Below are 24,277 nucleotides of genomic sequence, written 5' to 3'. Positions count from 1 at the left end.
CGAATAACATGCTGAAAGTGGGTTGACGGCCAATTTCTATGAGAAGTCTTTTCTTGGGAAGTACTCGATATATCAAAGTAACTTCATGAATGTCCAGATTTCATGCTATAAGAATCCCAAACAAATCTGAGATGGCCTCTGATGACCTGAGATGGAATAACTCCAATGGAAACAGCAAGCGTAGCTTTGATGAAGTTCACCTCTAAAGATCACTTGTTACCAGCTATGTCACATTTCTGATAAGGCACAACTTGTAAAGGGTTTATACGCTATAGTTAATGGACATGTTGTGATTCATAAAAGTTTCAGTGGTGCCTTATAGGTCGGTAATGATCTGAATGACATCTGGTTTGCCAGACTGTGAAAAATCCCCCATTTTTCTTAACTTTAATTCCTCACTAAATGAACCATTTGACCACTTGATCTTCTAGAAAAAAGAGCTGCAGGACACCTGCACACACTGCTTATTAGCATTTACAGCTGCATGCTGGATGGACAGCGCAGCCCCTTTGAGTGGTTTCAAAGGCAATGCGATTAGTTGATTATTGAGCAAAAGAAAATCAATATTTTGGTTATTTTCAGTCAAAATAAGTGAAACATGCTGCACATTTACATAACGCTGCTTCTCCAAGGACATTTTCTGCTTATGTTTCGTGTGCATTTTGAGTACGTTTTGATTTTGGCTCAGACAAATTGAAAAGATTTAAAGAAGTCAGCTGGATTTCTATGAATAATCTAAAAAAAAATAGGTCAATTACAAATAAAATCACTGATCTAAATGATTCATTTGTAGTACAGAGTGGTGAAAGGTTTATCTGCCAACATAATACCATGTTTAAAGGGCCATATCCTCTGTACTTATTTATGGTTTACCAACATTTATAGCTGCATCTGACGGTTAATAAGTTAGCATATGGTTTGACCACAAGTCAGCAGTTTAAGTGTTAATAAGCAGAAAATAATTGGGTTTAAAATAATAATAAACTTCCATAAACTGGAGTTACAAGGTTGTTTACACAAAAGAGCAACAATAAAGCTGAAGAAAAAGGCAATTAACCATTAAAAAAGACAAAGGATTTAAAAAGGTGCAACAATAAAATATTAGGAAAGAATAATATCATTCAAATGCCAACCTGAACAGGATTACAAGCTTTTGAAAAAGTGTGTTAAAAAAGAAAAACTTTGGTCTAAACGTCTCGCAGCTCTTTTCTCAGAAGACGATTGGTCAAACAGTCCATTGGAGGGTTTCCACAATGACCTTATGAGCTGATTTAAAAAAATAAAAAAAAAAGTTTGTTTTTCAGCTCCTCAGTTGCAGATGAAGGAGGATTTTCCACAGACTTGCAACAGACTTTTTTAGTCAACGTCTGATCTGTGAAACATTCGTGGATGATTTAATTAATGTTAGCTTCTAAACCCTTTATTGGAGAGCAGCCCTAAAATGGGAGATGCACTTTTTGATGTCCTGGATTGGGAGAATTTAGACTCTCCTGTTTTTCAGTTTGAAGATTGAAATCACATTTTATGTTTGTTAAATCTAGTATTTGTGAACAAAAAGACAGCAATCACTGCTAAACTGATGTTTATGTTCAAAGAATGGAGTGAAAGTATTTAAATGCACCAGTTTAGAGGTTTGGTTTCATAATTTAAGTGTGATTATTTTTGTCAGCTGGTTGCTGGTTTGGTTGGTAGCTGCAAATAAAAGCACCTATTTGTGCCTGTATATTCAGTCTGAACTGTTGAAGTGGTGTTTTTGCTTTTTTAAAACAAGACAAATAAAGCTGTAAATACTCTGAAGCAGGAACTCTGATGAGTTTAAAGACACTCCGAGAAACTTTGAAACGATTCCATTGAACCGGCACATTTTGCATAGTTTGATATTTTAGAGAACGCTTTGGTCCTTGAATGTATCACAAGGGAGGAGATGACAAAAGCTAGGAGTCATAATAAGCAAACCCTGTGCTCAAATTAACTATCATTTAAAAAAAAACAAAAACCAACTCTTACACAGAGATGAACCAAAACGATCAATGTTGGCTGCAACTAATTTTCAAGTAAAAATGTTCTCAAATATAAACATTTTCCTGCTTTGCTGGTTTTCATATTGCTATAAGCTCAACTTCTTTACCATCTGTGGGTTTGAACTGGGAAAAAAAAACACATTTATGAAAAAGTTAATGACCCCAATACATATCTATGTTAATGTTTCTGATCATTTATAGAATTAAAAAACTCAGTAAATCAATAACACAAGTAACAATGAATGTAATTGTCAAGCAAACTAAGGACATTAGCCAAAAGAAACTGTTGGAATTTCATGATTTTTATAGTCAGTAGGAATGTAGTTGGGTCTTTTGCTGTGATTCGTTTGCTGTGGACATGAGCGATTAAAAAAAAAAAAAGACTAGTTGACCCATCTTGTGGTTAATAAGCAAAACTAAATATATACACATAAATACTACGTTGATGTTCTAAAACCTAATAAAGAGATGAAAAAACAAGCAACAACACTGTGTCATGTTTCTGTTATTCATTGACAGACTGTTGGTTCACACTGGAATGACTTGAAACACAGATTCACATAAATAAATGCAACGATGGATTCTGTACAGCGAGATCAAGGAGAAAAAAGGCACACGGCAACTTGGAGAAACGCTCCCTCTGTGGCTTCTGTCGAACTCCTTTAAAAAGGATTGGTTTTCTTCTTGTCAGCAAACCCAGTTAAATCACCGGCACTAACGTTTCCTCCTGCTTCATCGTTGTTAAATGTCTGACAAGCGCCTCCTGTTTGATGAAACCACACGTTTGTGAGATGTGGAGACTTGAAACTGAGCCTCAGACAGATTTTTACCTTCACATCCTGGCAAACAGAATACATACATTTTATATAAACGATACTAAAAAATGAAGAACTCTGCGCTTTCTGATCAACTTTGACTTCAGCAAACCTGCTTGTAGGTCTAATGTAAAGAGCCCATGTTCTGCTTTTTGTGTTTCTCCCTTCACTGTTTCTTTGGCAAAGGTCTGCAAACTTCAACAGGCCAAAGTCCACAACAAAGGGAGGTATTCTCTCCCACACTGTTCATTACAGGCCTTGTTTAAAGTCCAGACTTTTCTTCTGTTACTTATCCACATCATCCTGTAACACATTTGCATGATGCTTGTCGAGCAGCCACGTTGGCCTCAAACAAAGAATGAGCAGCTGCCTCTCAGTCCGACAATATTTCCTGACCAGAGCTGCTTCTGTTAGAGCTACAGAGTCAGAGATCCAAGGCTATAAACCAACGTTAACCAGCTAGTATGGGGTCAGCTGACCAATCAGAGCAGGCCGGGCCTGTCTGGAGTGTTTCAGACAGCGGCTAATAAGAGGATGTACAGTATGAGGGAAATTATGTGTTATAAGACCCCAAAAATAAAATTAGAAACCTGTAAACAAGCAGAAAATGAGAGCTTTAAGACCACAAAATAGAACTAAACTCAACAAAACCCAACATGGAGCTCAAACCTCAGTATCAGGGTCACCAGCAGCTTTGACAGAACAGCAGGATTTGACTCTCTGGGAATAACAACAGGCTGCTCTCGGTCCAAAAGTACAAAATCTCTGCTCAGCTCTTAATATGTCACCAAACTAACCTTAAAAAACAGTGCCACGAACTCAATCAGTGTTGTGTGACCAATTTATCCAGTTTTAGAGGCAGACTTTACAGAATCTAGTCTTTATTTCAAACTACAGGCTGAATCCAGCAGCACTGACCTGTAGAGATGTATTGGAAGGAACTGACTGCAAAGAATTCTGGATGTTGTTTCTCACAAATTGAAAGGATGATCGCACCTTTCCACCACATGGACGAAAGCATTTTAATCAGATAGCTCACTTTCAGGCTGAGACTGAATAATAACGCAAAAAATAAATTACAAACCTGTAAATGAGAAGTATATGGGTTCCTTGCGTAAAACTACAGGTGAGGTGTTTTTTATGTCGCAGAGGAGTCAGAACGGTGCACCAACATGTGGCTGGTATTTGTTGACAAGAAGAAAAATCCCCGGCTGAGCCTCGGTTTTTCAAGAAACATTTTCACAAGAGCATCTCTCTCATTAAGTGCAGCGTCATAAATCAAACAGATTTAAACAAATGTGTTTCCTCTGACTGAAATTAAAAGCAAGACCGTGCCTCTTTTGAATAAAGATCCCCAAACACAAAATGGTGTTTAACAAAAGCTACATAGTCTTGCCTTCAATGCACAATAAAGACAAAAGAAGTGTGTTCAGTGTTTCATGATTAAAGTCAGAATTTGCACCACTGCTTTAATAAGCTTATGGAAAGTCATAATTTAGATCTTCTTTACTTCTGTTAATTCTCGATTTGATTATTTTAACTTCAGAACTGTTTGAATTAGCAGGTAGTTGGAAGTTTTTCTTCATTCTTCAGCGCTCCTTGAACGCTGTAAAGTTTTGTTGGTCGCTGTGAAGAAACCAAAGAATCCTGCACTCACTGAACATCACCTGAAATCCCTTCATCACCTTCATTTTTAAAGACTGTAAAGTGTGCAGGATTCTCAGACTCCTTCACAGCGAGGAAGTCGCCTCTTCGCTGATCTGCGACACGACTCGGCTACAGGAGGAGCGGGGCGAAGAGAATCCAGTTGTTTTCGTGTCGTGCTCATGTTTCGGTTTACCGTCTCCCCGCCGACGAGGCCACCCTGTTAGAAGTTGGGTTTGTGCTTCTTGACCTCGACCATGAGGTGGTGCAGGTTGATGAGCTCTGAGCGGACGGCCAGGCTGCGAAACGTGGGCTGGTTCAGGATTTTGTGGAAGCCGTGGTAGTACTGGATGAGCTGGGTGAGGGCGCCCTGCAGGAGGAACAGGAATGTGAAGTGAAACTTACTTTCCTCTCTTGGAGTTCAGTTTCTAGAGATGGTATTGAACGTTTCCCCTTCGCTCCTCATATTAAACTCTTTATGTAAAAGTAGTATTTGTAACAGATGTGTACTCATCTGCAAATCTTCTATAGATTCTTGACCTCATGTAGACCTCATTGTAGGAGGACAGGCAAGCACTCCTTGTACCTCTCAAGGCCAGATTGCACCAAGGCACCAGACTATCTTTGTTTCCCTCTCACCCATAAATCTGGATGTGGCCCCCACCGAAGGAGGGTATAAGACTGAAGGCGTAAGAGAAATTCTTAGAATTGATGCTGGAACTGCTGTTCTGTTAGTGTCCCTTCTCCTGATATCAGTAAACCTTATTTCAGCTGAAGTCATCTAAGTCTCCGGTGTGTCTCTGTGTCGGGTTCCTCATCCTACATCAACCTCTTCCAGAATTCCACAACAAGGACAACTTAGTGCAGCCAAGTTTCTGGGTGTTTTGTTGCTTCTGTCACATTTTTCCTCACTGTGGGCTCATTTTTTACTGCAATATAAAGTCCTGCCCCTCTATGGAAACAGAACAACCAAGACAAGAAGTAGAAGGAACTTAAAAAATACCTTCTGTGCAATGTGACACAGTTATAACCTGCTGTGTGTAAACACAGCCTGTAGTTCAGCCAGTCAGGCCCAGAGGAGCCCAAAATTTTATTTATTTTTTTTATTGTTAGGATATGCTGCAAATGGTTTATTTTTGGCAAATTTATAAATGAGACATGTTGAATGATGTGAAATTCAAAGAAAAGGCACAATTTTAAGCTTAGATTTGGTTAAACTTTGCTATGAATCAGTGCGTCACAGACGAGTAGTTCAAGAACCGCCAGAAAGGTGAAAATCTGAGGATTCTGTTTTTACAGTTTCTGTCTGTTTTAAAAAATCTTGTAATTTTGGCAATTCTTAAAAAAGATAACATGTCTTTCAAACTTGCCAGCAGGTTTTGGGGTTCAGAGGGTTAAAAACTTATAATGAACTTAATCTCTATGTAATATTCCAGCTTATTATGAGAGTGGTTCATAATTTACTTGCATATATGTTTTAGGGAAAATGGAACTATTTAAAACATATCTGACATCAAAGCATCTTTTGTGGCTGATGCTCAGATCATCAGCTCTAATCAGACGTGAAGATTTGCTGTTTTGTTTGATTTAGATCAAGTCAGTTGGTGAAATTATTTCTCTGGTAAATAAAATTTCTAAATGCTTCAGGTGTTCCAACACAAACTTTCTCTAACAGGTCGATGAGTCAGACTTCTTGATATTTAAAGCTAAAATTCTCATTCTTTTACAAGAGATTAACATGTTAGAAAACCATCTGGTTTGCAGTAAGATCACAAACTCAACTGTTATCACAGAATCTTTCTGGCTGTAATTTACTCCACCAACCTTATTGAGATACTTTATTTACAAAAATATTCTCAGTAAGCCAACATGTCAGTCAGGCTAAACTGATTTTTTTTCATCAAACAATGCTTTGTGCCTCTTTAGTCATTTTTGTGTCTCTTTTAACATCTCGTGTGCACTTTGCTTCCCTCTTTAGTCATTTTGTGATCATTTTACAGCTCTTTGTGTTCATTTTCTTCCACTTGTAATCACCTTGTGTCCATGTAAAGCCTTTTGTTCTTTTTATTTTTTGACAACTTTTACTTGTTTTGTGTCTCCTTGTTGCCATTTACAGCTTCTCTGTGCTTTTTTTGAGTCTCTTGACATCAATTTTTAATCATTTTGTGACCCTATCTGGTGATTTTGTGTCTTTTTGTGTCCCTTTGCAGTGTTTTCTTCTCTTTGTGCTCTTTTTACATCTCGTGTGACATCTTGTTTTTCTTCTGCCATTTGATTGACTTTTCAACTCCCCAGAGATGCCCTGGATCGAGGCCTCTGACTGTTAACTAACCGTTCCATGCTGGCTGTGCAGTGTTTGTACACAGGGTTTGTTAAGCAACACCAGTAGAACCAGTCTGCTGTGTGTGTGACACACCTGCCGGCCGGCTCACCTGTATGATGCTGGTCCCATTTTTGAAGTTGGTGAAGGACCTCATGACATCCTGACTCATCGCCTCCACAGATTGTTTCCATGTGCTGGAAAACCCCCGAACCAGCTGAGTGATACGAGCTGCAAACACACCGACACACAGACGCGTTAATCTGCTGAAGTAAACTTTGTATTAGTTTGCATTGAACGGTTTGTGAATACACGGTCAGGCTGAGTTTCATGTTTTCCTTTGACTGGTGTCAGAGCTTCATATTTAGTTTCACATGTGGTGAATGTGGGAAGACAAAGAACAAAAGAAAAAGGATGTGGGAAGCTGAAGTGCTGCTTTAGAGTGACAGAGGAGAAACAAAACTGTGAGGACGGCTGAATGAAAGCCGCTCATTACTCTGTAAAACAGAACTAAACTGAGAAGTGGAGGAAATCTGCTCACACAGTAGTTAACCATCCAGCATGTTGGTGACTTCAACAGCGTGAGTCTGGAATATAGCAGGTCATTTATTTCTCACGAGTTAATCACAACTTTGGTGTGGTTTTTTTGTAAACTTTATGACATATTCCGAAGTGTTATTTTCCCTCGTTGTATTTCCCTCTAAATGTATCCAGTATTTAGTATTTTGCAGGTATCCAGTGCAAGTAAAACATTAAAAAAACACTAACCTCTAAAACCACAAAGCTGTCGGTTCCATAAAGCTGATAACTAGTGAGCTGTAACAGTGTTTTTACAGTAAATACACCAAAATCTACAAACTTGAAAGCTGCATCATGACAGCAGCAGATTTTTAGAAACAACCTGGAGACAATAAAGTATTCAAATCAAAATTTAAAATAGTTATTCACACAAACAGCCATGAAAAGTGACCAAACTGTGTCTCCAAACGTTTGTCTGTTAACAGATAACAGCAGTACAGATTTAATTACTAGATAATTTGCGGTCTGTGCTCAGAGAGGAAACAGAACAACCCATCTGCAAATACATACACACACACAAAAACTGGGTGTAAATGTGAAAACTGTTCATATTCAGCTTCCATAGGAGAAAAAACGGATTGTTCTTCATTTGTACCTCATGAAATGTTTGTGACATCACTCAAACAGCGTCTGCTCATGGGGGATTATTCCTCCTCCTTCCTACTGTTGGTATGTCTGAGTCAGCTCAAAGCTTTCTTGCAAAAATGAAATCCATTTTTCTCACCTTCTTCATTCTTCAGTCGGTCCAGCTGCCCTTTCTCCATCAGCGCCTCGGCCTCCTTCACGAAGGCGATCATCCCTCCAAAGGGGGGAGAAAGAATCTCCTCGATAAACTCCTGGAGAGAAGACAACAAGGAAAACCTCCGTTGTCATAAAATCATTCTTTCAAAACAAGATCAAAAACAAATCGGTTCAGAGGTTAAATTACATTTTTGTAATTTACAGGGTTTTTTTTTTCTTTCTTTTTTTTTTAAACAAAAATAACTGAATAATTGTACTGTCCATTTAAAATGTCAAAATTCTATTAATAAACAGTTCAGAACAGAAAAATGTAGGAATCCAAAAAAAATATTTTATAACATCATTTAATAGTATTTAAAAAAAATACATGAATAAAACTGAAATACAATAAAATGTCAGAAAACCATAAATAAAATGTGTGAAGATTTTCAAATAAATCTCAAAAGTGCTTGAGAAATTATTAATAATAGTAAAATAACATTACAAACATCAGATAAATATTCATTAAAAAAATAAAATACTGCTTAAAATGTTTGAGATGATAAAAGGGTCACCAAGTGTACTATGTGTAAAAAAAAAAAAAGAGAGTATGAATAAAGTATCGAAAAAATGTCCACATGCTAGCTAAAAAATGTCTGAAAATTCTTAATAAATGTTTTAAAAATGTTTCATGTTAAAAAAATATAGTAATGAAACACCTTTTAAAAAAAAAAAAAAAAGAAATATCTCAAACCTACTAAGATAAGATTTAAAAGTGCATGAAATACTACCTGAAAAGTTCTACCAACATGATGTAAAAATGTCAAAACATTTTGATGTGAAAAAAATATTTTTCAAATTTCAAATGTATTTTATTTAAAAGCCACATAAACATCAATAAAACAGCTGGGTTTGTTTTCATTAAAAAAACAAGTTGTGTGATTATACTCACCTGTGTTCTGGCCAGGAGCAGTTGCTGGAAACCTTCCACCTCTTTGCTGTCATCTGCTGCCCTCTCCTGGACAAACAAGAAAAAAACAACCAGCACAGAAAAGTCAGGTATTTCACTGAAACTTAAAACAGCCAGATGACAGAAACTCCACAGAGGACGAGCTGAGATCTGTGACGTTTCTCCCCATAAGAACAAACATTCAGAGATGTGACTTTACGCCTCCTGCTGGTTCTGGTCTCACCATGAGGACGCTCAGCATCATGTCGTAGTTGTTGATGAGGAAGATGAGCTGGTCTCTTCTGGAGGGAAACTCCGCCGCCATCTTCAGCACAAAGTTTTCTACTTCAACCTGGGAAACAATATTCACATCGTGTGTCAAATAATATTAGAAGACAAATTCAGTTTGTGACAGAAATAATTCTAATAAAAAAAATTACAATTAAAACACACTGCTGACTGAAGCATCGTTCGTTTGGATTCACTGTGGAAATAACATCTCACACAAACACTTTGACATATAATCTGGTGCATGACAGGACAAAAATAAAAGTGCAAACCATGTTATTTATTTTATTTAACTTTTATTGTTAGCATTTGACACTTTATTGTGCATTTTTCAATTTACTAGAATTATTATTTTTTTATTCATACTATATTTCTATACTAGTATATTTTTCTATTTCATTGATATTTATATTACATTTTTCTATTGTGGTGGTTCAGGTCACTTTACTCTCACTGCTTGCTATTGCAGCAACAGAATTTCCACTCAGAGATCAATAAAGTGTCTCTATTCTATTCTATTCTATTCTATTCTATTCTATATCATGCAGTTTGATCACAGCTAAGCACGAGTGTCTCAAGACCTCTGCACATAAAACTAAAAACTATCTTTTTGGCTCGATACCACTGCAGGAAGTGGGAAAATATATTGTGTGTGTGTGTGTGTGTGTGTGAGTGTGTGACCTGCAGCTGTCCCAGCAGAGCGTTGGTCCTCTCGTTTGGGAATGTTTGGTTGATGCTGACGATGGCTGACGAGAACTCTGCGTAGCGACGAGTGATCTGAAATCAACACACACACTCACTGTACTGACACACACTGAGGTGACACACATGGACATTGTGTGTGTGTGTGTGTGTGTGTGTGTGTGTGTGTGTGTGCTTACATAGTGTGGTCTGGTGTCCAGGACTCCCAGTTTCTGAGGGTCTGTGTTTCTAATGCTGTGGATGTTCATTTCCAGGATGAGTTCAAACCTCGGCCACAGTAATTCCAACACGGCCTCCCAGTACCTGACCGACAGGTGACGACACGTCAGCAAGCTCTGCAGCCTTAACCAGATTTTCTTTACAAATCTTTAGACTTTAAAAAGGTACAATATGCACAATTTTGAACACAAAGGTGCCGTTATTATTGCAGCGAACTGCAGCAGAGACTGAAGTCATGCCTCCTTTTTGTGTGCTTGTTGTCTCTCATGTGGTTTGGAATGAAAGTGAAAAGCGGGGGCAGATGTGGCCATTTGTTGTGTTCTGAGATGCTTCTACTCTAGTGACATCTAGTGGTTGCACAGAACCTTTAAAGCCTCTTCATAAAGCAGCTATAATCTGCTGCTTCTCTCTGCTTTATGGAGCTTTATAGCGAGCTTAATCTTTATCCGTTGAGCTACATCTTTACTGTTTTGGTTGATTCTCAGCGCTCTCATAGCATCATAGCAGCTCCAGTGTCAGAGGTGGAGGAGACTAAAAACAGAGCTAAAAGAGAGACATACAAACTCGACACCTAACGGACAATCTTGCAGCTGTGTAACTACTGGATGCAGAAATAAGCACCTGTTGGCTAATAAGTTCAACATATCAATTTAAAAGGGAAGTTTCACTACAGTCCAACCTGGCACATTTCCCATTGTGTCTCTAGGTATTGAGCTTGTGTTCCACTCTTCACCTCCAATCTCTATTTAACTTCAAAAACTGGACACGTTTAAGGATTTAAAGTGAGGAATCGCTAAAGGCTGATGTTGTCAAACTAGACAAACAACAACTCTGCAACTCAACATGAGTGTGTTTGACCTCCAGTGCAGCAGTATGAGGAATAACCTCTTCATAATGGAACAGAGGAACAAGAGAAGAAAACTTTTAAAAACATCAGAGGTCTTTCTATCGCAGAAGTGACTTTTTAGGAGGGATCAGAGATCACTGACTTGTCTAGAGCGGGGATGGTCCTCTTGGCCGTGATGGCTCTGAACCTGAGGATGATGTGGATGCAGAGGAAGACGGCGATGCTGTCGTAGCAGTCGGACACGTAGGTGGACATACTCTTCTGCAGGAGGAGACACAGAGGACAGGACTGAGTGACACAATATCACACACTGTTGTCTAGCTCTCTGGTACAGGACATACAGTCGTCCTCAAATGTATGCATACCCTCCCATTAAAGAAGGAAAAAAACAGCTGTCACCTAAATAAGCTGACATTGGCAAAAGTAGCAATAAATAAAAATTTAATGAAGGTCATGACATTGCTTTTGAATTGTGGTTCAACAGAAATATTAAAACAAAAAACAACAACAAGCAAACAAGCATGATGGGACCCGTAAACTAATATTTTGTTGAACAACTCTTTGAGTCAATCACTGCAATCAAGTGTTTTCTGTAACTCTCAGTCAGACTTCTGCACCTGTTGACAGGTATTTGGATTTTGGTCCACTGCTCATCAGCAAAGTGCTGTAATTTGTCTGGGACAGTTTATTTTTTTATTTATTTTTTTATATTCTTTTCAACCACAATTCAAAAGCAATGTCTTATTTCACTTCATTATAATTCAGCAAATATTTATTTATTATTACTTTTTTTCAGTTTCTAGTTATTTGAGTGACTATTGTGCCTTTATTTTGCCTTTTCTTTAATGGAAGGGTCTGAATACATTTGAGGACGACTGTATGACGTTTTCTACAATTTCATTTGGCAGATACTTTTATCCAAAGCGACGTACATCTGAGAGCAGACACAACACAAGCAAAGATGTAGTCAGGAGAAAACAATCTGGATAAGTGCCATAGAACAAGTTCAAGTGTTCAAGGGCGTTGATGCAAATAGCAGGTTGTGTGGGAGGTAACAGGATTTTGTTTGTTTGTTTTTGTTTTGTTTGTTTTCAGTCTGTCAAGTTTATGGCTGTGGGAAACTTGAAGAGGCATTTTTCATAATGTTCTGATGTGTTACAGAGTAAATAAGAGTGAATCAAGAAAATAATCTGCAGATTTATAGTCAGTTGCAGCTCAATTTTTTGCTCACTCTGCCACCTTGAATGTGTATATTTTTTTGCCGCTTTAGATGAATAAATATATAAATCCATTCTTTAATCTATTTGCAAAAGAATCAAAGGATTACAGACATGACCTTTATAGCCCGAGGTGATTTTTGTGCTACGTGAATAGATCCTGTTTGAGTCCATTTGCATCACTTGAACATGACAAAAGGCTGTTTCTGAAAACTTTCACCCTCCAACAGTGAGAGCAAAAGGCTTCCTACCAGGAACATGCTGAGAGTTTTTCCCATGATGCTGTTGAAGAGGTCGAGGGCAGAGTTTCCAGCCACCATGAAGAAGTCGGACAGGAAGAGGTATTCTCTGCAGCCGTTGTCCAGCAGAGCGTAGTGCTGGCTGCGGAACAGTGTTTCATAGGGATACTGCAGGAGAGAGGGACAGTTATACCCAGTTATAATCAGATTAAGTATTTTAGGACTCTAGTTCCAAATCATTTCATCCTATGTGTTTAAAATGATCTCACAAGACACCACCAGATGTCAGTGTTGATCAACAGTGTGTTTTCAAAAGCCAGAGCTACGATCAGCTCAGGATGTTTCTGAAGACAATCTGAAGAACAGTATAGGTGTTTCTGCTTTAACATTGATTGTTCGTAATTTTTCACATGGTTTTGGAGCTTGTGCTCATGTGCGCATCTGAACTGTTTTTAATCACATTTCGACAGGATTTTATGGTTATTCTGCTGCTGTCAGATCACATCTTTAAACCAGCTGCAGTCCCTTTTATAATTGTAAGATTCTGCTTCTTACATTTGCTTCACATCACTGAATTCCTGTCACCTTATCAACGTGGTGTACTATTGATGCTTATTTTTGTCATATACTACCCACCGCAGTAGCCTGAGCACTTTCCCTAATTTGCATTTTTATACCAAATTAAACCACGACTCTAACCGAGGAACTGTGTCTGTTAAAGCAAATCCTTTGTTGCATTTTTGTTGACAATGAGGCTTTCTGTAACGTGTCACTCTAGATTTTTCCGCTTTTCTTCACAGACTGCTTCCTTTCATAAGTCCAGTATGTATCTTTACTTTCCTGGTGCCGCTGCTTTGAGCTGCTACAGATGTTTCAGAAGGGGTTACTCCATTACAGATCATCCTGAGGTTTTTAGAACGAGTCACCCCAACCCTCTGGCATGGACACAGTCTGTCTTATTGTACTGTGTTATCTCTTCTCTTTGTTGTCTCACCCTGCTGTCTCCTCTCTGAGCTGTATGTGGAACCAGGATCGGACCCTCCAGCTCTGCAGGACTCAGTATGGCCCCCCTCTGGCCCAGAGTGAAAATGGTGTTCCTGCTCTTCAGAGACGGTTTGGAGAAGAAACCTGCAGCAGCAATGAGTTAAGGAGCATCATACACTCTCAAGAGTCCTCAGTGAACTCATCAGTGAACAGGTATTTGACTGGTCTGTGTTATGTGTGTCACACACCTTCACCTTAAGTGGATAGTTATTAAGGTGCTTCCTTTTGGAGGGCAGCCAGCGCTGGTTTCTGGCGCTTTGCCTGCTTAACATCTCATAAACATATTTTAAAAGCCCGTCAATGACGTTCGAGCTGACTGCTCTGTTGCTTGAGTGGAAAAGTGTTCTGGCAAGACTTTGGCAAAGGACATAAAAAATTTGAACCATGAAGCTTAACCTGCAAGCTGTAACCACTACAAAGGACTTATCTGGATTTATTGTTGCCTGCTCGTGGCAGGCTGCTTGTAAAAGTCTGTAAAGGAAACTTTTAACACTCTTTGTGCATCATCTGTTTTGCACACAATTTTGCCCATATTTCTTGCTTAATACCATGTAAACGCCACAGGACTGCAGTTACTGGCCTCCATGGGAGAACTGTAGCACTGTTGCAAGAACGCAGTATGCAAATCACTTAAACATAGATAGAAATATGATGTTTAAATATAGAGCTAGAACGGCACACTTAGACTTGAAAGGATATCTTTCTTGGCCGTGTCTTCGACTCCCATCAGGTCGTCTTTGTCCGCCACCTCCTCATACTGCAGCAGCACAGAGAAACATCACGTCACATCTGTTAGTCATGAAATTGGTAAACTATTAGAAAGAAGAGAGCTGTGATAGAAACACCGATCCACTGACCTGAACTTTGAGCAACCGGCCGCTGTACGATTTGAAGTAACTGTAGTAAATCTTGCTCATCGTGTCCACGTACTCGTCTCTGATCTCCTTGGCGACAGTTCTCTCATTGGCCAGAAGAAACTGGTAGAAAAACCTGCAGCGAGACGAACAAAACGATGGCTGTCATTCAGGAAACAGGTTTTAAAATGTTCATAGCTGAATTACCTTGGATTTAAGAAGTTGAAAAGACAAACTGCAATAGCCTTCTGCAACATTTTCTAACAAAAACACTACAACATGTTGCCAGAAATGTAAAAAATAATAAAAATCAAACTGTGTCGAGGGTTTAAACCTTTGAAGCCAAAAACCTGCTGCTGAGTTTGAAAGATGTGTTATGTTTAAAAAATAACTAATAAATAAAAATTGGAAAAATGACACTGTTATCACAACCACAAACTAAAAGAATGATCAGATTAGGAACTTTCCAACAATCCTTAAAAAAATAGGATGTGCTGTTGGGTCAGGAAGAGTTCAGGAAAAGGCTTTTTACAGTTTCTGTAAAATAAATAATCAAAGAAATTCAACTTCTGCTTCTTCTGTTTATATGATTTATGGCATTATAACATTCTGCCCAAAAGACATTTTCGAATTCTCTCTACTTTAATACTATCCTCCTATATGATCATGCTCGCTACGTGAAGCACTTGGTAACTTTGTTTAGACAACTTGTATACAAATGAAGATATTATTATTGAAATAAAAAGAACCTCATTAGTACAAGATTATGCGACAGAATATTTACATTACAAAAACCAGCGGTGCCCACCTGTACTTCAGCAGAGTGTTCTGTGGGATCTGGTAGTTGGTCATCGGCTTCCTGAAGGAGTAGATCTTCTGAAGAATGAACTCTCTGATCTTCGACACGGCCTGAGGAGGAGAAAGTACATTAACTTTAATCTGAAATCAGAACATGTGAAACAAAGAAAAAAGGTAAATTAAGGACTTTTATTTGTTATTTTAATTTTATTCGACACAAGGTCACTGTTGTACATGTTGTACAGCAGAACCCCAACAAAAGCAACAAAAACACATTAAAATACTAAAGCCTGAGAATAACGAGTGAGATGAAGATGTTCGTGTCCACCTCCTGCCTTTGTCTCTGTGTGAGTGTCACCTTGAGTTTGAGGCGGTCGACGATGTCCTGGATGTCAGAGCAGGCCAGCGTCTCTCTGAAGCTCAGCTCTTTGGCAAAGTTGATCTTGTTGTTGAGTTCGTGGAGCTGCTCCAGAAACTCCTGCTCCGTCACCGGACTGTCCAGGATGGTGCTGCGATGACACAACATCAAGAACAACACGGTAATTCTTCCCCTCTTCAACGACGACTTCAGTGCAATAATATGATATTGATTAGTTTGAACACATCCAGCCTATCTGCTTTTATCTCAGAAGATAAAATCAGCAAATATTTGGCATTTCCTCCTCTCAGATAACTGAGTAGTGACTGATCACTTGTTTAAGATTTTCTAGTCTCACTCAGATTCTATTTCCAGCTGTCAAACTTACGAGATCATGGCTCCAGGCACCACTAGCTCGTCCACCAGCTGGCTGAGGTGGCTGCGAACGGCCTGTCGGTTCTTCAGCCGGACGTTCATGCTGACCGACTGCTGCTGCAGCGTCTGGATCTCGCTGCTGATGGAGGAGAGGTCGCTCTGGAAGCCGCTCAGCATGCCCTCCATACGCTGAGACAGAAAACCACCAGCGGGTGAACGTTTTACATTTTTTGAGAAAACACAGCCTGTTATGCTGACATCAATAAATACCGGCTCACTGTCTGATACAAGCTGACCTCAACCTGCAGTGGCTCGTCTCATCTTACCTCTAGTATGGAGTCACAGGCGGTGATCTGGTTGTGCAGCAGAGCGATGTTCTGACTCTCCTTGATGTCTGAAAGACGAACGCTCAGGAAAACTGAACAGATCCGAGTCCTCACTTAACACTCACACGCGCCAAAATTATGATTTCAGTTAAACAGTTAGAGCTTCAACATTAAATCCAATAATAGATTAGTTGGGTAATGGAAAAAAAATCTACAGTTTGCTTTGTGAAGACCCGCTGCTTTTTCAGTGTTGTCTAAGAGTATATATTTTTTACTCGTGTTAGTCAGACAAGACAAATCATTTGCTGGAATCGTCTCAGGATTCAGGAAACTGTTACACTTTTCACAGTTTTGGAAGCAAAACAATAGAACAATAAAATGGACAGATTAATCAAAAATGAAACTAATCATCAGCTGCTAAAGTTCAGTGTCTTATCAACACATCAGGAAGTGAAGATATGCAAATTTTTAAAGATGTTGAGGCACAAATGCAGGTACACAACATGACTTCAGACATCTTTGTATCTTTGTACATTTTGGCAGTTTCTTTGAACTTTGCAAAGTTCAGAGGGTTTAAAGTTTGTAGTGTTTTCAGGAAACCAAAAGGTAAAAGGCCAGCTCTCATGTAAATATTGCTCCAAGTGTGTCTACTGAAGGATACAGTCTTTGATGGAGGCCTGTTCGATCCTCTGCAGCTCCGCCTCCACCTGTTTAGAGTACTGACGGAGGTCAACACCCTGAAAACAGACGAGAGAAGAGGCTGCTGTCATGATACACAGTGGAAACATGCTGAGGTTTAGCTTTATCCAACAAAAGTTCATTTGTATTAAAAAGGTAAAAGGCTGAGCTTCTACAGTAGCAGTGACAAGTTTGAACACAAAGACTCATTTGAGAGTTTTCCTTTATCTTTACTATTTCCTGCAGTGCAAAAGAAAACTGAAGACATCCAAAGAAAATGACTGTGCAGGACATTTCAAAAAAGTTTCTTCAAAAAGCATCAAACACTGTGATGAAAGCAGTTCTGATGAAGACAGACTGAGTTCCCTCTGTTCCAGAGGAGACTTCATTAGATTTAGCAGCCTCACAAATCAACTATTACCAAGCTGACAGACACACAACAACTGTGACACAAAACGATGGAAATGAGACACAAAAACCCAGAGATTCAAATCAATTGCATGAAGACACAAAAAACCCCATGAAGCAGAAACACAATGACCCGAAAGAGACACAAACTATCTACAAAGGGATTTTTTTTAAAATCCAGAGATGCAAAATGTTTACACAAAAGACACAAAACAACTGCAACAAAACAGAGAAGAAAGGAAGACCAAGAGTTCTTTTGGTCTCTTGGTCTTGGTCTTTCCTTCAGGAATGACAGAGGACACAAATTATTACATTTAATTAGACAACTAACAGCAGCTCAGATTGGAGTCCACATCAGTGTTTCTCAGAATTCCCGGAGCAGACAAATGACAGCATCAACATTTGGGATGAGACTGTGTGAATAACGCCTTCATGGTGGAACTACTGCAAAGAAACCACTACTGAGGAAGACCAAGACGAAAAGGAGAACTGCTGGGACCCAGAAATAAAAGGAGTGGACATGAGACCAGAGGAAGCCTGGACTTTGGTCTGATGAGTCCAAATTCTCCAAAAAGTAAAAGCATGCCAGTGTATCCAAACTTCTTACTGGTAGTTCAATTGTATAAAAAGAAAAAGAAAAAATGGCCTCCATAGCTGTGTGTTGCACTCCCACCCCCCAGACCCACCTCCCAGATCAAATGTGTGTTATGATGTTCTCACCGTTTTGAGGGCCTCCTTCACCAGATCATCTTCTAGATTGGCCTGAATATGAACTGCAGGAGACGAAAGGAAACAACATTTAATGACAAATAAACCTCACACTGAAACTCTGAACACTCGGTGGTCTTTACCAGGCAGCAGCTTCCCTTTAACACTGAGAAACTCTTACTGAAGAGCTTTATCATTTCACAGGAGATGTACAATATCCTGGATAGAGCTTTAAACTGCAATAATTAGACATATTAATGTTGCCTTACTGTCCACTTCATCCAAGATAAACTCATCGGTGGTGAGGTCCAGTTCCCCCAGGTTGAGGTTAGCAATGTCGCCATCAGTCTTCTAGAGAAAAGGCATAAGATGATACACAAATCGTCTTCAGTGGTACGTCTATCTTGTTAAGAATTGCAGTTTAAGATTATTTTCATGATCAATCAATTGTTTGGTGAATGAATGTCAGTAAATAGAGGGAAAGTGTCCATCACATGCTCCCAGAGTCTAAGATGATGTCTTCAGAGGTCGGCTTTGTCTGATTGACACTCAAATTATAAAAGGTTTTTTTGTTTGTTTCTCTTTAATTCACTCATTTGTTTATTCTGGTACCATAGAAAGCATATTTACAACGTTTATACATACACAAAGTGTTATACTTAGCATTACAGTTGCAGGGATTAGTAGAATACACAGATTTCCCCACAAAGAGAAGATAAATCTGAAACATTTTCATTCAAATGCTTACATCATTTCCCAAGAGAAATACTGTCAAAAATTGACTGGAGTTTACAAGACCGTTTGCTGCTTGTTAAAGCAGTTAAAAAAACATCTTCAGCTTGTATCTGGATGAGTCACAACATGTAAATACACAAAACGTTATTTCTTTGGTGACAACAAAACACTTTCTTTGTAAAACTATACAATTTCCTGTAACTGACTGATCGTGACCACAAAATGTTTGCGGTTTATAGAACACTCAGGCCTGTCATTGAGGATGATTATTTACAAATACCATAGCATTGTTGTAGAATTTTATCAAAAGCTGTATGTGTTTGATATGTATAACATCCTTGTTTATGAATAAATAAATGATCTCTTTTGAAACTGTCCTACTTGCTTAATGTGTAAAATTATAACCCTCAAAGTAAATCAACTACTTTTGATGCATTAACACCATTTCAGTCACAAGGCAGGGGCTGCTGTTACTCTGGGGCAGGTGGAAAACTGCATTATATTAGTTGAATTGGTCGTTTAGAGCTGTTTCAATCAGGACACAGAGCAGGTAAAATAATGCAGAGACGTGAGGATGAACGCTCTGAAGAACGCAATCAGTCTATGGCAAAACACCAAAAACTTAAAAAAAAAAAGAATAAATAAATAAATAATGGCATTTAGGATTTTTGGTGAATGGCTGCAACGATTTAGAGATAAATTTGTTGTCAGGTGATTTTACATGACAGTGACGTTTCACTTTGTCGCCACAGGTCTCTTTCAGGAAGCTTTTTACTGTTTTGACGGGATGCTAACAGCTACATTAGCTTCAAGCAACATCAAAGCACCTTGTGAAAATATACATTTCGACAATATTTCGTCGACATGTCACAACTACTTTTCATCGGTATAGCCGGATACACTGCAGGCAGCTAAATTACACCTCATTGATAACGCCTGTTAGTTTTCATGAACGCTAACAGGATTCAGTAGCGTCAGAGCACACAAACACCACTAATGTTTCATATTTTCTAACAACAATTTGGAAATATAAGCAATGCAAATGATTACCTCGTCTTGTAAATATGCCATGGCGATTTCTGTAGGGTTTCCAGCTGTGTTTACATCGGGACCAGCTCCGACGGCTACTGCGGCTCCGTCCGCCATTGCGGCGAATTGACGCTAACGTTAAAAAAAATAAAAAATAAATACAAATGTATAGTTCCGCCTCGTAGACATTGAACACGAAAAATGTCATTTGTTTTTTTAACGGAGAAATATGTTGATACGAATATGCATATATTATCTGTTAAATAGACTTTTTTTTAAAGCCTAAAATAAGTTCAATTTATATTTATTTCGTAATACTATATTAGCATATTAGCTTGTTTTACCGGACAAGTTGAAAGTGGTGGACCAACTTCCGTTCACAGTTGCTTGAAACTATCGCGAGACCTTTTCGGCTTCCTCTTCGCACGGAACCTACTTCCAAGATGGTGAGTATGATTTCTACCAACCTGGTACAGTTTTAAAATCCACGATCATCCTGCGTTAATCTCAAAGATTTATTATATCTAGACGTCAGATAAATCTTAGAAGGGTTGTGTTAGCGTAGTGATAATGAAATGTTGGTGTTTTGGTGGTAGAAATTATTATATTAGCGTAAACTGCTGTCGACGCTCAGTTGATCGTCGCTAACTAGAGAATAGCTGAGTTGATATTTAGTGGTTGCGGCTAATGTTTTATGTTTATTCTCAGTTTATTACAAAGCTTTAACCGGGAATAAACTGCAGTTTTCATGTTACCGATACAAGCCTGGGGACCACTCATAAACTCAGGCGGTTAGCTGTTAAGGCTAACTAGCTTTAGCCTCTCCTAGGAGGGAGTCTGCATGCTGGTGTCGCCGGGCTGAGAGGCAGTTAGAAGACGTTCCTCCGGTGTGTCTACACAGTACTTGGATCAGTTAAAAGTGCTGCTAGGTTGTTGTGGTTTGCAGTAAAGGGAGCTCCGTTACTCTTGGTCATTTTGGCGGAATATAAACGTCTGTGTAAGAGCGGCAACTGGTCTAACTGTTCTACCTGGAGCCAAAAAATGCTAGCTAAAGATACAGACAAACTCAGAGGTGTATTTAGTCCTTCCAAACTACCAATCAGACACTGGGCATACCGCTTGTGAAAATATCTTACTACCTGACAATACTGCATTTCTAAGTTGTTGCATATCAGTTTCCATGTTCATGAATGCTGCTTTAGTTTGAACTCACTCTATCACTTCAACTCTGCACAGTCTTCGATTGTTCTCTCCAGGTTTGACTGAAAATGTGCCCTTCTTCAAAGTAGTATTTCTACAGCTCTTTCTAGGGCTGAATAGTTTCTAAATTTTGCAATATGAGCAAGTGCAGTATCCAAATCTCAGGAGCTGCATGAAGGTAAAATGTGTCATAGCTTAAAATATCATAGTATTATGGTTGGCAGTGGGATGAAAACAATCCAATTTACACTATGATCGTGATTTTCACAGCAGTATCTTCCAAAATCATTGCAACCTGAAGTTTTGTTTTCTTTTTTTTTTTTTACATGTAGCATTCAAGACTAGCTCATTTTGCACTATATGTACACTCAGAGGCTCACTCACCCCTGATGATGTGTTTTCTTTGGTGATTTCAGTCTCTGGTCATCCCTGAGAAGTTCCAGCACATTCTTCGTGTTCTGAACACGAACATCGATGGTAGGAGGAAGATCGCCTTCGCCATCACTGCCATCAAGGTACGCTTTTCTCTGCTGTGATGGTTTAACAGCAAGTTGTAGCTAAATGTGTCACATTCTCCGTTTAGGAATGTCATGAAAGGTTGTTGCTAACATCCCTGTCTGTCTGATCTCAGGGTGTTGGCAGACGTTACGCCCATGTCGTCCTGAGGAAGGCCGACATTGACCTCAACAAGAGGGCTGGAGAGCTGACTGAGGAGGAGGTGAGGAGAGCTGAGATGAAACTAAAATGCAAGATGTGTTCTACAGTTTGATGATTGAAAATGTTGCTCAAAGGCTGAAGTTATCAAAAGCATACACTGTGTATACTAGATTGCTTCATGCTTGATAAATTCCAGGAGTTTGATGACTAGAAAGCACAATTTTAATGACATTAACAATAAAAAAGTACCAAATGTTTTGCTCAGTTTTCACTTTTTGTCAATAATGCAGGGTTAAGAGTCTCTGTTACGTCATGTGTTTCCTGTAAAAGTCTTAGATCAGATTGTGTTGGTCTCTGTATTAAAATAAGCTGTATTTGTTTTCCAGGTTGAGCGGGTGGTGACCATCATGCAGAATCCTCGCCAGTACAAAATCCCAGACTGGTTCCTCAACAGGCAGAAGGACGTCAAGGATGGCAAATACAGCCAGGTAGGTGACCAGCAGCAAGGTGTTCTGTTCTCACACACTGATGCAGTGTAGACCACTAACGGACGTATTTCTTTGGTTGGCTGAGTTTGTGTGGTGTCCCTCCCTCGTTGTTTTTTGTTGTTTTTTTTTTTGTGTTGTGTGCTGCTCGTCTTTTGACTGTTGCTGCGTCTTGTTTCAGGTCCTCGCCAACGGTCTGGATAACAAGCTGAGAGAAGATCTGGAGAGGCTGAAGAAGATCAGGGCTCACCGTGGTCTCAGGCACTTCTGGGGGTAAGAGATCCAGTCTGATCCTCTGTTTGTTGATTCAAAGTCCAGTGAGATGGACAAACATGATGCCTCTGCATCCATACGTCCTGTTTATCAGATGATGCACGGTTGCGGCTCGCTGGCAGCGTTGTTGGTGATCTGTGACAAAGTGTTCAGTCTCTGTAAGAGCTGGAGTTTGTGTTTCTGAGGCTTTGAAGAACTGCTTCTCAGGCTTAATGAAACAAGAGGCAACTTTGTCCCAGTTAAAGGGTAAACAGAGGATATCTGGTGCAGAGAGAGCCTGTCCTGGAAAAAACTTGAACTGCAGAAGAGCTGCTGAGCTCAGAAAATGTTTTTGGAGTTGGGTTACTAATTCCTTATACAGACTTTTAGACAGTGTCCACACTAAGCTGGCTAATTGAAGCTTTTTCTGTTTCAGCCCTCAACCTGGATTAAAACATTTCTTTCCACCTTAATAATGGAGCTTTTAAACTTTCAGACAAGTTAAGACAGAACTAAATTGATCCCGAAGGAAGTTCTTGTGCTCTGAAAAAAAAAAAAAAATCACAACATGAGAATTAATGCAGTAAGAAAAGCAAAAAGTACGAAACACTACTGAATCAGAATAACACAAGTCTAAAATAAGACGACAATAGAAGAGTAAGAAGTATTACTGGCAGGGATGCAAAGTAATACAGTCATATTGCACATGATATTGTAACTTCAATTGCACATATAATTGAAAGTAATATTTGGAGGTTAACTGTGAAACTGCTGCCTTGGCTTGAGGTATTCGGGGAAAACTGAGCTTTGAAGAAACATTTGTTTTCTTGAAATGAGCAGGTTTAAGGAAGAAGCTGTAGCTGCCATGAGAAGACGGCAGAAATGAATTAGCTATTGTAATAACTACTCATGCAAGGTTATGGTACCTAGTGTGGTAAATATTGTAGAGCTTTTTTTTTTTGTCCCCCAGCAAAGCAGTATTCCAGAGTTTAATAAAGAAAATAGTTTTGTATTGTTTGCTTTTCTGGTTTTGTAACTAAAATTCAACACATTCTCTCGCTGAATTTGTTGTAATTTGCTGCAGTTGTGTTAAAAATGTTGGGAAGCTGCTGCAGAAACAGTAGTTTGACTGTTCTTCTGTTTTCTGAAGCTGGAGGAGTTACACATGTGGGTGTTTTAACGTGGACAGAGGTGCACAAACTGAAACACCAGCTGTGGATGTGTCTGCTTAAATTTTAAATTCAGCCAGCTCCGTGTTGACAGTCGGATAGTAGCTCATAAAACGAAGCACAAGACTGTCAGGAGTAAGAGTGAATGTTGGATTATTTTCTACCTGAATTAAAACTAATGTGTTGCCGTTGTTTTTTTCTTTTTGTTTTTTTTTTTGACGGCCTCTCAGTACTTAGATTGTGATTTTAGACTTTGCTTGTCTTAACTTTTATTCTGTTTCCTCTCTCCCTACAGTCTGCGTGTGCGCGGTCAGCACACCAAGACCACCGGACGTCGTGGTCGCACTGTCGGTGTGTCCAAGAAGAAGTAAACTCCCCTGCTTCCCTTTTTGTTTCAATAAAACACCACAGTTCACAAAAACCTTTGTGTCCAGGTGTCTGTTTCACATGAAGACACTCGTACAAGGTTGTTGGGGGGGATTTGTAAATTCAGTGTTTGGATTTTCTCACTTTAACAGAAGGCTTAATCCACTTGTAAAGCTCAGCTGAAGGTAATTAGAATTTTCTTGATGCCACAAAGCTAATTTCAATAAGCAAACAACCTTTTGGTACAAAATATAAATCGGCAAAACAGTGATGTT

The 24,277-nt window shown here is 39.1% G+C and overlaps 2 protein-coding genes across 3 annotated transcripts in view; one reads left to right on the top strand and one right to left on the bottom strand.

The window, feature by feature from the left end:
* Positions 1-1,286: 1,286 nt before the first annotated feature.
* Positions 1,287-24,277, bottom strand: part of vps52 (VPS52 subunit of GARP complex) — a 29,471-nt gene continuing 6,480 nt past the window's right edge. The window contains exons 2-21 of one of the 2 annotated variants that reach the window (XM_008304152.1): positions 19,895-20,005; positions 18,379-18,460; positions 18,122-18,174; positions 16,977-17,052; positions 16,316-16,383; positions 16,003-16,178; positions 15,615-15,765; positions 15,267-15,367; positions 14,462-14,594; positions 14,304-14,361; positions 13,555-13,688; positions 12,573-12,728; positions 11,247-11,365; positions 10,218-10,341; positions 10,018-10,113; positions 9,293-9,400; positions 9,052-9,117; positions 8,104-8,215; positions 6,913-7,031; positions 1,287-4,850 (exon numbers count right to left, since the gene is read on the bottom strand). In XM_008304152.1, coding sequence (XP_008302374.1) covers positions 4,704-4,850; positions 6,913-7,031; positions 8,104-8,215; positions 9,052-9,117; positions 9,293-9,400; positions 10,018-10,113; positions 10,218-10,341; positions 11,247-11,365; positions 12,573-12,728; positions 13,555-13,688; positions 14,304-14,361; positions 14,462-14,594; positions 15,267-15,367; positions 15,615-15,765; positions 16,003-16,178; positions 16,316-16,383; positions 16,977-17,052; positions 18,122-18,174; positions 18,379-18,460; positions 19,895-19,990 — 2,175 coding nt within the window. In that variant the 5' untranslated portion in view covers positions 19,991-20,005 and the 3' untranslated portion in view covers positions 1,287-4,703. The remainder of the gene's footprint in view (positions 4,851-6,912; positions 7,032-8,103; positions 8,216-9,051; positions 9,118-9,292; positions 9,401-10,017; positions 10,114-10,217; positions 10,342-11,246; positions 11,366-12,572; positions 12,729-13,554; positions 13,689-14,303; positions 14,362-14,461; positions 14,595-15,266; positions 15,368-15,614; positions 15,766-16,002; positions 16,179-16,315; positions 16,384-16,976; positions 17,053-18,121; positions 18,175-18,378; positions 18,461-19,894; positions 20,006-24,277) is intronic. The other variant, XM_008304153.1, reaches the window with a different exon arrangement.
* Positions 20,245-24,057, top strand: rps18 (ribosomal protein S18). The gene is made up of 6 exons (XM_008304150.1): positions 20,245-20,319; positions 21,490-21,588; positions 21,705-21,791; positions 22,117-22,218; positions 22,397-22,488; positions 23,932-24,057. The coding sequence occupies exons 1-6, from the start codon at positions 20,317-20,319 to the stop codon at positions 24,005-24,007; spliced, it is 459 nt and encodes a 152-aa protein (XP_008302372.1). The 5' UTR covers positions 20,245-20,316; the 3' UTR covers positions 24,008-24,057.

Source organism: Stegastes partitus, unplaced genomic scaffold, assembly GCF_000690725.1.
Source record: "Stegastes partitus isolate 25-593 unplaced genomic scaffold, Stegastes_partitus-1.0.2 Scaffold2148, whole genome shotgun sequence".
NCBI lineage: Eukaryota > Metazoa > Chordata > Actinopteri > Pomacentridae > Stegastes > Stegastes partitus.
The sequence above is the reverse complement of the archived record's forward strand: the minus strand, read 5'-3'. Positions and strand labels throughout refer to the sequence as shown.

Bases quoted from the DNA above. Each gene is read 5' to 3' on its own strand.
- rps18 (XM_008304150.1), top strand. The intron at 21,792-22,116 runs GTGAGGAGAGCT...TTTGTTTTCCAG, and splicing joins GAGAGCTGACTGAGGAGGAG to GTTGAGCGGGTGGTGACCAT. The intron at 22,489-23,931 runs GTAAGAGATCCA...CTCTCCCTACAG, and splicing joins GGTCTCAGGCACTTCTGGGG to TCTGCGTGTGCGCGGTCAGC.